This window comes from Petaurus breviceps, unplaced genomic scaffold, assembly GCF_028583685.1.
Source record: "Petaurus breviceps papuanus isolate PSGF00001 unplaced genomic scaffold, PetGlider_PUasm1.0 90825, whole genome shotgun sequence".
NCBI classification, from domain to species: Eukaryota; Metazoa; Chordata; class Mammalia; order Diprotodontia; family Petauridae; genus Petaurus; species Petaurus breviceps.
The window spans coordinates 2,036,473-2,052,354 of record NW_027187353.1 but is presented as its reverse complement, the minus strand read 5'-3'; the positions used below and the strand labels follow the sequence as shown (position 1 = coordinate 2,052,354).

General features: G+C 45.2%; 1 protein-coding gene across 3 annotated transcripts in view; it reads left to right on the top strand.

The window, feature by feature from the left end:
• Positions 1 to 14,661, top strand: part of SLC29A3 (solute carrier family 29 member 3) — a 74,241-nt gene extending 59,580 nt beyond the window's left edge. For all 3 annotated transcript variants that reach the window (XM_069071101.1, XM_069071102.1, XM_069071103.1), the window contains exons 4-6: positions 2,548 to 2,774; positions 7,217 to 7,379; positions 11,301 to 14,661. In XM_069071101.1, coding sequence (XP_068927202.1) covers positions 2,548 to 2,774; positions 7,217 to 7,379; positions 11,301 to 11,967 — 1,057 coding nt within the window. In that variant the 3' untranslated portion in view covers positions 11,968 to 14,661. The remainder of the gene's footprint in view (positions 1 to 2,547; positions 2,775 to 7,216; positions 7,380 to 11,300) is intronic.
• The last annotated feature ends 1,221 nt before the right edge of the window (positions 14,662 to 15,882 follow it).

Below are 15,882 nucleotides of genomic sequence, written 5' to 3'. Positions count from 1 at the left end.
GCTAGAATGTGTCAGGACCTGAGCTCAGAGCTTCCTCACTTCTGAGGCTACCTTTACCCTATGGCATCCTGCCTAAGGATCATAAAACTAAAAGGGGCCTTAGAGACCACCTAGTCCAAGGGATCATCACCTTTTTGTTTCTTTTTGTAGGGGCAATTGTGGTTAAGTGACTTGCCCAAGGTCACATGGCTAGTGTTAAGTGTCTGAGGTGGGATTTGAACTCAGGTCCTCCTGACTCCAGGGCAGTGCTCTATTCACTGTGTCACCTAGCCACCCTCCATCATCTTTTTTTTTTTTAATGTTGCTTGGCAGTCCAGAGAAACCTAGGGACTCAATGTTTTTTTTTTTAAATGAATTCATAATGAAAGGAAATGCTAAATTTCAGTTAGAGGTTAATGAAAATAATGAAATGAACATTTATGAATGAATGAGCACAATAATGATTATGAAACTTTTATTCCCATCCAAGTTCAGAGACCCCTGAAATCTATCACCAGATTAAGAACCTAAGATTTAGTCCCCCTCATTTTACATCTGGGGAAACTGAGGCTCAAGAAAGTTACATGTCCATATACAAACACTCAGCTAGTAGATGGTGGGTGGCTCGTGGAATCCTAGATTTAGGGCCGAAACCTCAAAGACCCTCTAGTCCAACCCACTTACATTTTACAGTTCAAGAAACTGAGACTCAAGAAGGTTACAAGTCCACATGTACACACTCAGGTGGTGGATGTTGGCTCATGGGATCCTAGATTGACAGCTGAAGGAAACTTCAAAGACCACTGCTTCAACCCCCTTAGATTTTACAGCTGAAGAGACAGAGGCACAAGACTAGAGACTTTTCCAAGGTCATACAGATGATGAGTGTCAGAGTCAAGATTCGAACCCAAGGTCTCTGATTCCAGAGACCACGCTTTACCCCCTGTACCCACCTTGGAAGTGTTTGGCCAGGCTGCTCTGCACTCTCTTCCCTCTCTGGTTATTCATTTCTTCAGTCCTTCCTTACCCAGAGGAATGGGTCGCAGCCACATGGGGCCTGTCCAGCTGACTTCCTTTAGACTCACTGTTTCTTCTCCCTGTTGGCCTTTTGTTACCTTTGTAGCTGACTGTTACCTAGGTGAGCTGTCAGGGCAGGTCTCCTGCTCCAGTATTGCCTGGAGAGTGCTCCTAGGACAGAGATCTCCGTGGGATGGGCTGGGACGCAGCCTCTCCCTCAGTGGAACAAAGGTTAAAGCTGCTCCCCAGTCCCGGTGGAGTTCCCAGCCCCTGTGGCATGCTTAAAGCAAATGCCTTCAGCTCCCCTTGGAGCTGTCCAATTAGCTGCCTCTGAGGCCACGAGCCAGTGCTGGGCTCTTGGAGGCCTCCTGGAGAGGCGGCAGCCACCATGACACTCAGGATTCTAGGATCAGTAGAAGCCACCATGAAGAGGGGCTCCAGAGTGAGGGCAGGGCAGGGTCATAGACCCGAGAACTCCAGCTGATGGAGTGAGCACCAAGCTGGGCTTCAGAAGCCTTAGGTTATCATCCCATGCTCAGCAGAGTGTCAGGCATACAGTAGGTGCTTAATAAGCATTTATTAACTGGTTGATTATGGATCCCAGCCTTGCTTTCACTCAGTGGGTGACCTTGGCCAGCCACTTATCTTCTCTACTTCATTTTCTCCATCTAGATTTTAAAGCCAAAAGATATCTCAGAGACCATCTAATTCTTATTCATTTATCAGATGAGGAAATTAAGACCCACAAAACTCAAGTTCCTTGGCCAAGGCCTCATGTTGTGTTAAATGGGGCTGATGAAACCTGCTTTAATCACTTCAAAATATATGTGTATACACACACACACACACACACACACACACACACACACACACCTAGAAGCATCTATTAAGGACCTAATATGTGTCAGGCCCTGTGCTGTGCCCTTTATAAATATTGTTGCATTTTGAGGCTTACAACAACCTCAGTGACATACATCTGTAAAAAGAGAGGGCAAAACAGGATTGCTCTCTGAAGATACCTTCCAGTTCCAAATGCCATGTTCTTAAATAATAGATATGAAAGTACTTTGAGAAAGATTCTGTGCAATTATTAACTTTTTTGTTTTATCCAGCATCTCAGTTCTATAAACTGTTTTTTCCCCTTCCAAGCTTTTATACCTAAAAATTAAAGCCAGACACTCTTTTTATTTTCTTCTGACCCCATTTTCTTTGGCAAGTTTTCTTCTTTCCCTCTTTCCCTTGTCCCTTCTCTCCCTCCTCTCTACCCCCCCATCCCTACCCAAATTTCTGGTTCTCTCCACCCCCATCCCTACCCAAATTTCTGGTCCTCTCCACCCCCATCCCTACCCACATTTCTGGTGAAACTTCTGCCTCCTGGCTCTGAGTCCCCCAGTGCTTCCGGCCAGTGTGGACAAAGCCATCAGAGTGCTTCCATCTAGCTGGAGCTATTTATTTCTTTACTGCTGGGTCTCTAAGTGGAACATTTATGATCCCCCTGGGACCTCAATGCCAGAAAGTTAGCCAAACAACTTCATCACTTCTCATTGACAGGCTGTCGGTCCATGTTCGAGTCTTGACCTCCTTGGCCATCCTGCTTGTGGTGTTTGTGGTGATAACCATCCTGGTGAAAGTGGACACCTCTGCGTGGACTTTTTCCTTCTTTGTCATCACCATTGTCTGCATGGTGATTCTCAGTGGGACCGCCACCATCTTCAACAGCAGTATCTTTGGCCTTGCAGCCTCCTTCCCCATGAGGAATTCTCAGGCTCTGATCTCAGGTGAGAGCTACTGTCCAGGTGGGCTGGAACCCAGGCTGGCTAACTTCTTCCAGGGAGGGAAGCATCCACACTGGGGCTAGAATCTGAACCATGTGCTGATTGACTTTGATGTGTCACAGATCCTGAACCAGTAGTAAATACCCCCCACCCCTCGCCCCTCCCACTATTCAAGACTGGGAGCTTTCCCTAGATTCTTCCCACCTAATCTGGTGTTGCCTTGCTTTCTCACTGTGTAGGTTAAGTTCATATCATGTGGCAAACATTGTACTAGTACACTGGAGATAATACCTGAAAAAAACAAAGCAGCCCCTCGCTAAAGGGAAAGTACATTCTGCTTAAAGTTTTTGTTTTTGTTTTGTCCTGGGCCCCTTTGGCATTAGACTATAAGCTCCTTGAGGGCAGGACGTTGCACTTTTTTTGTATCCCCAGTGGATTAGCACAGCATCTGGCACATAGCAGGCCTTTAATAAATGCTTTTGAACTGACTGACTGACTGACTAACTAGTGAAGCCTAGGGACTCCTTTTCAGAATAATTTTTAAATACATAAAATACATAGGATTACAAAGGTAACCAATTATATTGAAGCACAGTTATGAAATTATAAAGGGGGAAAAGCAAGTTCTCCGATCCCTCGGAATCTCCCCACAAGACTCTCCTGGGGGTCCCTGGACCCAGGCTTAGGAGGAAACATGTCCAGGTATAAAACTTACCCCAGAGAATGATTTGGGAGGGGATTGAGGAGAGGTCTGACACTGGGGACATCAGGAAAGGCCTCAAGGGAGAGTGGAGCAGGACCTTGAAAGGAGCTGGATATTCCGGAGGACAGAAGGAGGGAGACCACTCTTGGCATAGGTGGGATAGGCCCTGAAGTGGAAAGTGGCCTGTGGGCAGCTTGGCTGTAGCCTGTAGAATTGTGGGGCTGGAATAGCAACATGAAATCATCCTGGAAAGACAACAGATTTACAGTCGTGCTCACTGTATGACTGCCTGTCAGGTACCGTGCTGAACACTCTGCCATTATGTTTCATTTGTTCTTCACAGCAACCCTGCTATTGTTATGCCATTTGACAGATGAGGAAACTGAGGCAAAGAATGGTTAAGTGACTTGCTCGGGTCATACAGCTAGGGAATGTCTGAGGCTGGCTTTAAGCTTGCTGTCTCTAGGCATAGCACTCTATCCGCTGTGCTGCCTAGATGCCCATTGAAGCCAAATCCTTTAACCCCTTTCAGCCTCAGTTTCCTTATCTGTAAAATGAAGAAGGTGGACTAGATGACCTGCTCCATCCTTTCTATCTCTAGATCCGTGACTGATGACTGATTTCTAGACCAGTCTTACTAAGAACTTATTCTGTGCTAAGGACAAACACCAGGGAAACAAAAGACAAGAGTATGGTCCCTGTTCTAAAGAAGGTCATGTTCTCACAGGGGAGGCAGCATGCAAACAACATGTAAGATGTGTAGCGTCTAAATGGGGCAACTAGATGTGCAATGAATAAAGTGTCAGCCCTGGAGTTAGGGGAACCTGAGTTCAAATCCAGCCTCAGGTACTTGCTAACTGTATGAACCTGGGCAAGTCACTTAACCCTTTGTGCCTCGGTTTTCTCATCTGTAAAATGATCCATAGAAGGAAATGGCAAACCCCTCCAGGATCTTTGCCAAGAAAAACCCAAATGGGGTCATGGAGAGTTAGTCATGACTGAATGACAAATAAAACCCAGTCAGTCTCTTGTTAAGCTCTTAAGCTTAACTCTAGTTGGGAGGGATATATTACGATTATCTTGGTGTACACAGATCATCAAGGAGACAATTATAATAATGCTATAATGAAGTAAACAACAACAATAACAAGAAAGCATAAATGGGAGCGAATCTCAGAGGGAAGACCAGCGATGTGAAGGACAAGGGCCCTCCATGCCCACCAAGGCCTGGGCACTTTCTTCTTTGTCTCTGTCCTCTTCTGCCCAAGCTTAAAGGCTGATTCTTTCTCCCCCTGGTCCTCTTACCATCTACCAGAGTATGACAAAAAACGATTTCAGTCCTTGCAACTGGCCACAAGCAGGTGGTCCTGCAGCCACTCACATTTCTCAGGCTGCCACTTGCATTCATCTCATCATGCAGGTGCATTCTGAGGAAGGAAGGGAAAGGCGGTAGGAAGCATGGAAGGGGTTAATGGCTTTGGTCCTTAACCTGTAGTGTTAGGCTGGGTGTAGACTCCTCACAGGTATCTGTGAGGCACCATTCAGAGAGTGAGAGAGAGGTGAAGGTCCCTCCTCACCCCTTCCAGGTTGGAATAGCATGGCTCAAACATGATCTCTCCTTGTTTTTTTAATCGAGGGGAGAAACTATCCTGGAATTCTGCAAGTGTTCCTATCTCAGGAAACAATTCATTTGCTGGATGCTGGATTTTTTAAAAAACCCTCATTTGCATGCATTTCCATAACTGATGAGATAAAAGTATGGAGTCATGAAGGATGAGCTCCCCGGAGGCTTGCCTTGTTGTTGATGATAATATTGTAAATTCTCTACAAGGGGGAGAGAGAGCAAGAGAGAGCTTGATCGAGAGGAATCAATAGACAGTGATTTTTAGATATTCTTCCTTGGGGCAGACTGGGAATTTCTTAATGAGTTTAACCCCCAATACTACAAGAAGCCCAGGTAGTAATTACGGTTCCTTAGAAGCAGCCCCCTGCCCTGCTGGCAAAGCTTTCATGATGTTATTGCTATTTAAAGGTGGGAAGAAGAGAGCGTATTGGCAAATACCTGAGGAGGGAGTAGGGAATTTTAACCCTTTCATCTCAGAATCACCCATATCCATAGGTGTTCACTGGACACCAGTGAGGTGATCTCCTTTGGTGGCCATAGTCTTACTGCTTCCAATATAGCTCTAAGCCATGGAGATGTGGGCAGAGAGTAGGGATGCTGCTGTACAAGGCATCGTGCTTATGTCCCACCTGAGGCCAAGATGACAGGTGCCATTGATCAGACGTTATTTCAGGCGAAGGAAGGTCAGGAGAGGAGATAGGGTCCATGTTAGGAGGAGAGCTCAAGCATAAGCCAAAAGCCAGGTCAGGGTTGGGGGGTACGATGGTGTCTGAGAAATAGGGGGCTGTGCAGAGCAGGCAGATCCATGACAGAGGAAGTCAAAAGCAAAGAAGCAGGGAGTGCTGGAGGTGGGGGTGGCGGGGGTGTTGACTGATTGTCTAACTTGGCCTGATGTCTTTTTTTATTGTAACTGGCTTCTCCTTGCATCCCCTGTCCAGACCTGGGACTGATGTGACAGTGTGGCCAGGGTCACGATCCTTCCAGTCTCTCAATCAATCAGGCTTTTATTATCTACCCTGTGCCAGGCAAAGAGTAGATTAGAGGAAAAGAGACAGTCCCTGCCCTCAAGAACTTTACAACCTAGTTAGGAAAGACAACATGTAAACCTATAATTATATACAGAATGCACACAAAATAGATACAAGATAATATGGGAGGAAGGGGGAAGATATTAGCAACTAGAGAAATCAGGAAAGGCTTCATATGGAAAAGGGTGGTTAAGCTGAGCTGTGGAGATAAGTAGGGATTTGAGGAGGCAGAGGCAGATGGGGTGTGTTCCAGGCATTGGGGTGGGTAGGGTGGAGGGAGGGGGAACAGGAGATGGAGTACCAAGTGTGGGGAGCTGTAAGAAGGCCACTTAGATCAAAGCCATAGCATGCATGAAGGGGAATCATGTGCAAGGTGTCTGAAAAAAGAATCTGGGGCCAGTTTGTGAAGGGTTTTAGATGCCAAATGGCTTGAACCTGGAGTTAATAGGGAGCCATTGGAGCTGACTAAGTAGAGAGTGACAGGGTCAGGAAAATCACTTTGGCAGCTGTGTGGGAAATGGATTAGAGCGGGGCATTGCCTGATACAGAAAGACCACGGAGGAGTCTATTGCCATAGTCCAAGCAGGTGGTGACTCAGTGGTGGTGGTGGCTATGTGAGTGGAGAGGAGGGCACAGCCTTGGGAGATCTGTGAATACAGAAAAGACACTTGGCAGGAGGTTGGAGATGTAAGGTGATTGAGGCGCTGAGGGTGGGTAGGCTTCTGACGGGAGTCAATAAGGGATGTTTTACTAAGGAATTCTTTGTGGCCATTTGCCATGGAAGTAGTTCTGAGGACTGGAAGAGGAGTCATTTGTTGTGAGCTCCCTGAGGGCAGGCATTGCTTCATTTGGGAAATTGTGTCTTCTGCACTGGCAGAGTGCCTCAATAAAATGAACTGAACCTATGGCGTGTCAGCCCAAAGGGAGGGGGAGAAGTGGAATGGGTAGACAATAGAAAATACACACATACACACACACACTCACACACTCACACACACTTTTTTTTTTAATATATATGTATATTTGCCTCTGTTCATTGCTCCATTACCCACTTCTCTTTCCATGACTATTGTCTGGTTCTTTGCTATAGGTGGGGCCATGGGTGGGACCATCAGTGCCGTGGCCTCATTGGTGGATCTGGCAGCATCCAAAGATGTAACGGACTGTGCCCTGGCTTTCTTTCTGACAGCAGACATCTTCATCATGATCTGCATTGGGCTGTATCTGATCCTTCCCAAGCTTGAGTATGCCAGGTAAGGGCGATTGGCTTCTCTGATGTCTTCTACATTCTCTTGAGTGTTAGGTGGATTGTTGTGTTGCATACAGCAAGGGGATGAGGGTGAGCTGAGGACAATGCGGGTGAGAGAATGGTGGAAGTGGGCTTCGTAGCTGAAGCTTGTTAACAACTAAAGCTTACAAGCTGAGGTAGAGAATCTCCGAGATTGACCCAGAGGTTACTGGGAATGATGCTCTTTCTTTTCCCACCAAATGTATCTCTTCCCTCCCACCCAACCTTCCTTCCTTCTTTCTCCTCCCTTTTCTTTCCCTCCTTCATTTTATGTTCTGCCATTTCCTTTTTAAAAATAATTTGGCCCTTTCTGCTTTTCAAAGTGCTTTCATGTTTGTTATTTCAATTGATTCTGTGGTGATCCCTGGGAATTAGAAAAAGGCAGAAATTATTGTTCTGATTTTGCAGATGAAGCAATCGAAGCAGGGGCCAGGTTGTTACTCACTCAAGATCACACCACTAGGCAATGGTAGCCCTGGACCTAGAGAAGCCAGGTCTTGTGGTGCCTTATGCCAACTTTGACCTGCCCAAGTGGCCGCCACGGGCATCATTTGGCTGAACAAGTGGCACTCAATTTTGGAGAGCTTGCTGACCCTAGGCCATGGCACTTGTCAGGTGTTCAATACATATTTGTTAAATTAATTGTTTCTCTGTGTGTGTGTGTGTACACATGTGCGTGTATGTTCATACTCCTCACCTATGATTTGATTAGTGAAAGGAACTCTCTCTCTACTGAAGACTGGCAAGTCAAGAGAGGTCAAGGATTTGACGATGGCCTCTAAGCTAGTATGCATCTGGGGCAGGACTTGAATGTTGGACTTCTGGACCCCAAAACCAGCCCTCGCCACTCCACCTCTCAGAAGATGTGAATGAGTAAACAAATGAAACAACCTGCCTATTTTGGGTTCTAATGGAAGACAGGATGGAAGGACCTCTTTCTTAAAGAACCAGTATTGCTGTTCTGTTCTGATCTTCATTATCATCAGTGCCTAAAGGGGGTCCATTGTAGGATTCTATGACCAAGAGAGAAAAGGAGCTGCTCTCTTATCCTTTTTGGGGGGGTCAGAATATGATTCTAGTTGGGTGGCTGAGGTGCTTCACCAATTAACAGGGATTCATCATAGCCTTAGCTAATACCAGCTGATTAAGGCTTCTGGAAGGAAGAAGGTCAGAGGCCATTTGAAAATGGGTCCTGAAATGTTTAGAATTGTTTGGAAAACATGAACCAACCATTTTAGGTGGTAAGTCCTTCTGATGGACGTAAAGGTAAATATCTGTATTTCCACTGCCAAGTGATTCTGAATAATCCTGGCACAAGAGGGAATGAGAGGGATTGGTGGGGCCAAGAAGAGTCCGGAAGATCCCTAGAATCAAACACCATGTCCTCTGGAAAACAGTCCAGGACAACTCAAACCTAGTTTTGAACAAACCATAAATTAAGGGATAGACACATGAATGTCAGGTTGGGACAGCATTCGGTGCCTTTGTTGGCTGAGTGGTCAAAACTTCTGGGTTTGAACGAAACCATCCTGAAACTCCGAGAAACTATTAGCAGAGAGAGACCCAGGTGGTTTTTCCTGAGTCCATTCAGTCTGAACCAAATGAAGGAAATGCATTTTAATTAAGAGTTAAAAGTATAACCATTGCATGTCAATGAGTTTGTCAGGGCTCATCTGGCTAACCTGTGAAGGAGAGAGGGGTTAGGTAGCATTGGAAGGATGTTCCTGTTAAAATGCAGACTGCAGAAAGGGACAAGGGCAGACTGGGACAATGGAAAGAGAACTGGCCTTAGAGTCCCAGGCTCTGTGTTCAAATCCCAATGCCACGATTTACTTCCTGTGTGACCTTGGGCTGGAAATTATTTTCTGCAAGTGAGGGGGTTGGACTGAATGATCGATAGCATTAGGGGCAAAAAAGGGAGCTGTCATCTCCCCCTTTAGAGTGGGGATTGTTGCAGCACAGTAACTGGCACATAGCAGATGTTTAGTAAATGCTTGTTAATTTGGCCACGAGGACCCTTCCAGCTCTAAATTTGGAGTCCTACACATTCATAACTAAACAGGAAGAAGGAATGGAACAGAGGAACAAAACAGAATTTACTCTAGCCAATCTGACTCAGTTCAGACCTGTGGTGACTCCCAGTGTGAAAATTCCCTCCACTGGCACAGATGGGCAACTCCTCTATAGTCAGAGAGTTGCCCATGAGCACACAGCTAATATGTGTTAGAGGGAGGATTCCAATTTGGGTCCTCCTGGCTCAAAGGCTGGCAGCCCTCTATCCACTAAGCCAGGGTACTTCTCAAATAGACTGGTATGCCAGCCAAACTGAGAAGGCAAAGGAAGTGGATTATTATCTACAAAAAATATAAAATATCCAAATTAAGAAAACAAGGGGGAAAAATACCGTGGGATAGAATCTGTGGATAAGTACCGGAAGATGTCAGCTTTGTAGGGCTTGGAGGGCAGGGCTTCTTCAGCCAGAGACACTTGGCACAGAGCAGTCTTCAAGCTGTTTAGAGAAGAGGGAGCTAATGGGGGCAGAAGGAAGTAAGATGGTTCCTTTCTCTAGGCACTGCTTATGAAATCAAGCAGAATTCAAGACCGAAAGAAGCAACCTGTTCAGTTGTGCATAATTTTAATGCAAGGGCATTTCTCCCCAACCTGACCCGACTTCATATACGTTATCTCACACGTCCTTATCACTTCCCTGCAAAGAAAGTGCAACCTAGATAGTCTCCTGCTGGTTTTCCAGAAACTTGAGGCCCACAGGGGTTAGATGACTTATTCAGGAGTTTTGTCTTCTTTTTCTTCTCCCTCTTCCGGAATGTATTGGAATAACTTTGTCCTTGCTTTGTATTTAGTTATCTGCATACATGTTGTTTTTCTCCCAGAAGAATATAAGCTCCTTGAGAGTAGGCAGGCACTGCTTTTGTCTTGATACTCTCAGGGCCTTGTACAACATAGGTTATTGATGAATTTTATTGAATTGAATTGTATCTAACTGATAAGGCCTGTTAAGGACTAAAACAACCCACTTCCTGCTGACCTTTGTCCAGGACTCTTTTTCATAAGCCCTTATGCTAGTCAGGGATGTCTAAATGAGCTGACATAACTATTCACATTTTTTGAAAGATTGTAGTCTGTAATTTTTAGTAATTCAATAGCTTATCAGTAAAATGTTGAAGAGGCTGTGTGCAAAGATTTTCAGAATCACCAGCAGGTGCCTTATGTTGTCCGTCATGTCCTAATTGAATAGTATTCCTGAGTCTGGGTGACTATGAGAGAGCATTGTTGTGACTTTACATAGTGGGAGTTCAAGATGGTGCCAGTGCAAGGCTCTATTGACTTTTCCAGTGCATTCCTTTGTCATTCCAGTCCTCCCACCCTGGGTAGCCTAAGGAGTCCTCTCTTGTTCTCTGATTGTGTTTTTCTCTTTTGTAGTGACCAGAGAGCTAGACTTGGGGATGGGAACACCTGAGTTCAAATCCTGTCTCTGACATTTACTGACTTGTGAACATGGCCAAGTCAATATCTTTGAGCCTGTGTTTCCTCATGTGTCAGTACTACCTGGCTTACAGTATTGGGAAGCTTAGATGATATAACACATGTAAAGTGCTTTTCCATACTAAATATAAATATATTTATAAATAAAAATATAAAGATTGGCTATTTTTTCAGCTTTTAAGTAAATCTAAATTTTCACATATCCATATTTTCAAGCTGTAATTAATGTCCTACATATTACAGACAATATTCAATTACCACACAGCAGAGTAATCTGAGAATTCTCCCTCCCAACTCCATACTTTAAGCCTACCTTGAAAGTCATTATCATTGGAGTGACCAATTTTTCCTAAAATCAATTAGTATTATTTTTTCTTTGTAGGTATTACATGAAACCAACTCAACCCAGTCGTGCATTTGCAGGTGGTTCCTTTAGTGAAGAGGGGCAGCCTTCAAGCCTCCTGAAGCCTCCACCACAGAGCAGCAGGACAATGGACCCAAGCACTCCACCTCTTGCCTTCATCCTGAAGAAGACAGCTGTGCTGGGCTTCTGTGTCATCTATATCTTCTTCATCTCCATCATCATTTTCCCTGCCCTCTCCTCCAATATTGAGTCAGTCAACAAGAGTTCTGGATCTCCATGGACCGACAAGTTCTTTGTCCCTCTCACCAGCTTCCTCCTATATAATGTCGCTGACTTGTGTGGCCGACAGATCCCTGCCTGGATTCAGGTCCCAGGGCCCAAAAGCAAGCTTCTCCCTGCACTAGTTCTCCTAAGGACATTTTTTATTCCCCTTTTCATCTTCTGTAACTATCAGCCCCGGCACCACCTGGACAAGGTATTCTTTAATTCTGATATATATCCATCTATTTTCATCTCACTATTAGGAATCAGCAATGGCTATCTCAGCACCTTGGCACTAATGTATGGCCCCAGGATCATGCCTAAGGAACTGGCCGAGGCTACTGGAGTACTGATGTCATTTTATCTATGTCTGGGTTTAGCCTTGGGTTCAGCCTGCTCTGCCTTGGTGGTCCATCTCATCTAGGAAGACAGAAAAAAGGGGTGGACCTTCCGCCACCTTGGCCCTTGAAGATATCTCAAGAGCAAAGCAAAATATCATGGGAATTAATGGGTAGGGTGCCCTGGAGAAGGTACTCTGAGACTTCTATAAGGAACCTTTTGAAGGAAAGAAATGTTCATCAGTCAATCATGGACCATGGATTAATTTCTGTTTCCTGCTATTTTGGAGAGGACCAAAGGAAGCAGAAGACCTGGCTTCCCTCAAGCAGTTAGAAGGTCAAATGGGGGAATAAAGACATGCAAAGAACATAAGGTTCTCTGAAAGAAGCATTATATGTTAGACATTTGAACTTGACTAAAAGGGATGCTGAGAAGAAGGGTCTGGATAGGGAATGGGAGACCAGCTTTGGAGTCAGGAAGACCCACTGCTTATGCACACCAGCTGTGCTTCTGTGGTCCGATCTCTTCCTCTCTCCATGGCTCAGGCAACTCTGTAAGGCTCACGGTTGCAGATGAGTTGTCAAGCTGCATCATTGGAGGGTATTTCCACTCTGGGATTTCCCTAAATTGGTGAAATCACAGTCCCAGGCCAAAACAAGACACTGTGCCTTTAAGTATATTCCTTATTTGCTATGGGTCTAACAATCCTATTTTTTAATAGTTGAGAAATGGTTTCTTGCTCTTCTTATCCAGTCATTCAACCTCTTACTCTTGTGGTCTGTGCCAACGCCCCCCCCCGAAAAAAACCCCCATCAAACCTCTTTGTACTAAGCTTGAGTTCCTTAGTGGAGCCTTAAAGCCTTGTCTCTCCTGGGATGTAGAGATATAGAATTTTGGCTGCTTGCTGGCCAGCTGTGGGCTTTCTCTATAGCTCTCTTCAACCCTAAAGAATTCTTCTTGGGATGACCGGAAGAGCGATCCTCAGATAACGTTTGAATTCCAGAAGAGACAGAGACATTTGCATTCAGTTAGGAAGATGCCACTTGTAAGATACATTATCACAAATCAAAACCTGGGAGGGATCTTAAACATTATGTACTCCAATCCCTTCATTTTACAAATGAGGAAACAGTCAAGAGAGGTACCAGAGGTCACACAAGTATTAATAAGAGACATTTGCATAATGCTTTCAACTCCACAAGCACTTTATATTGTCTTGTTTGCACCTCCAAACAGTCTTATGGGGTGGACATTATCCCAGTTCCACAGATGAGGAGCCTGAGGCTCATCAGGTACCCATGAGCACATCACTGGTTAAGTGCCAGGCAAGATTCAAACCTAGGTCTTCCTGACCCCTACATTCAAAGCTTTACCCACTCTGTCATGCTACTGATTCCAAATTTGGTGCTCTTAACCGTTTTTGGGTCCTGGACCCCTTTGGCAGCCTGCTGAAGCCTGGGGACCCTTTCTCAGAATAAGGGCTTGTAAGTGCATAAAATAAAATGCATAGGATGACAGAGGGAACCAATTATATCAAAATATAATCATCAAATCATGGACCTCAGTTTAAGTACCCTTGGGCCGTATCATGGGGTTCCCCTTTATGTATGAATCAAAAACTCTGTATTACTCGCAGCATTTTTTTCAGCATATGAGCTCAATTTTCTCTGTTTTGCTCCCCAACTTCCCTGACCCCCTCTGTACTGAACCTTTGGACTAACAGTGACGATGCCATTATAGCCCAGAAGTGATCCATAGCCAGATCATCTTGGGGAGCTCCATGCTACAACATACCACCTGCTGTCTTATGACACTGGTAGAGATTATATTGTTAGACTAGAATGAGTGTCTCCTAAAACTAAACATAAAGTGTATTTGGAATTAGGAGCACTGGAGGATTTGGGGCTTGGAAGCAAGGAGACACACTGAGGGAAAGGAAAGGGTCCCTGGGTGACCATGGGAAAGCCACTCAACCCCTATGAGGTCCAGTTTCCTCAAACATAATAAGGGGAAAATACAATGCCTACCTCATGAGATTGTTGCGAGGAAAAGTGATTCTTTAAACACTAAACCACTAAACAAATGTACACAACCACTGAGATCATGCCATATGAGCATCAGTTGGAAGAATGAGGGGTGTTCACTCTGGAGAAGGGAAGATGAAAGGGGGAGATGGTAGCCCTCTTCAAGAATCTGAAAGATAATCACCTGGAAAAAAGATTAGACTTGTCATTGATTGCCCCTGGAGGACACATCTAGGAGCATTGGGTGGGGATTGCTAAGAGGCTAAATTAGGTTTGATTCAAAGAAGAGTTTCCTAACAATTAGAGCCATCCCCAAAGTAGAATGGGCCATCTAGGGAGGGAGTTTAGTTCCCATTTAATGATGGTCTCCAAGCAAAAGTCAGATGACCACTTGTGGAAGAGGGAGCTATTGGTTGGCTTGGGTGAGTGGACCCCTGAGACCACTTTCAACTCTGAGATTCTCTGAGTTCTGCCTCCAACAACCACTGGCCCTGCATCCATGCCCAACTGAAAAGGACCACCCTTCTGCATTACTGCCATTCTGTGAGCTTAGGTGGTGATGTGTCTCCTTTCACTGAGTGTCTCATATGGATTTACAGATATCCAAGAGTGGTCCTTCAGGGACTCTACAGGTGGGGCTCTTGTACTGTTGCCATTTATAACATGACAGTGTCTGTACATTTGTTTCAGGGACCAACTAATACTTGTGTATTTAATAAAAACTAGATGGTACATCACTGGTAACCTACCACAAACAGAGCTTGTCATTCCATTAAGTTTGGGGAGGGGAAGGGAGAGAGAGGGGGGGAGAGGGAGAGAGAGAGAGAAAAGGAGAAAGAGAGGGGGGGGAAGGCAAAGAGGAAAGAGAGAGGAGAAAGGGAAGGGGGAGAGGGAGGGAGAGAGAGAGAAGGAGAGAGAAAGAGAGAGGAGAGACAGAGAGAAGGGGAGGGAGAGGAGAGAGAGAAGGAGAAAGAGAGAGGGAGGGAGAGTGAGAAGGAGAGACAGAGAGAGGAGGGGAGAGGGAGAGAGAGAGCAGGGGGAAGAAATGGGAGAGAGAAGAAGATGAAGAAGGAGGAGGAGGAGGAAGAGAAATGAGGGAGAGAAGGAGGGGGAGAGGGAGAAAAATGGAGGGTGGAGAGAGAGAGACAAAGAGACAGAGAGTTTATTCATGAGCTTCGTGTTCCTGAATAAGCTGATCTGGACACTGAGAACCACTGATGCCCTGAGCATTTGAGGCTTTCCAGGTCCCTGCTGTGCTCTTTCGTCTGGTATTGGGGTACCTGGGTGACTTGTGGAGGAGCAATGTAAACAAGAGGAGAAATGGGACCAGCCCAGAAGGTTCTTCATGGCCCAGTGACAGTGACCTGTCGACTACACAGTAGCTGCAGGGCTCTCCCTCCCCTCGGTTGCTACTGCAAGACAGCTGATTAAAATGGGAAACAGTCAGTAATCCACTCACTGTCCGAAGCTTCTATTTTCAAAAGTTTCAGTCTAGTAAACTCTCGTGCTTTTTAGCCAGAGAATTGAAGAGGATACTCTTGATGGATTTTTTGAAACTTTAAACCTTTTGTATCTTAAAAAAGAACTGCTGCTCCCCCTCCCACTCTGCCTTTACCCCAAACACACACTTAGACACTCACAGACACAATCTCACACGCACACAACACTCATACATACACTCATACCCATAAAATACACATTCATACCCACCCACATATTCACACACATATACATACACACACAAACACACTCACACACGCACGCACACACATTGTGACCCTTTGGGAGCCTAAAACTACCCTATTATAAATGGAAGGGTTTTTTCACCCTCTTTTAAGCCCTGATTTTTATGTTAATTTTCAGTTACGTTAGACTCTTTGTGACCCCACTTGGGGTTTTCTTGGTAGAGACACTTGAGTGGTTTGTCATTTCTTTCTTCAGCTCATTTTATAGATGAGGAAACCGAAGCAAATAGA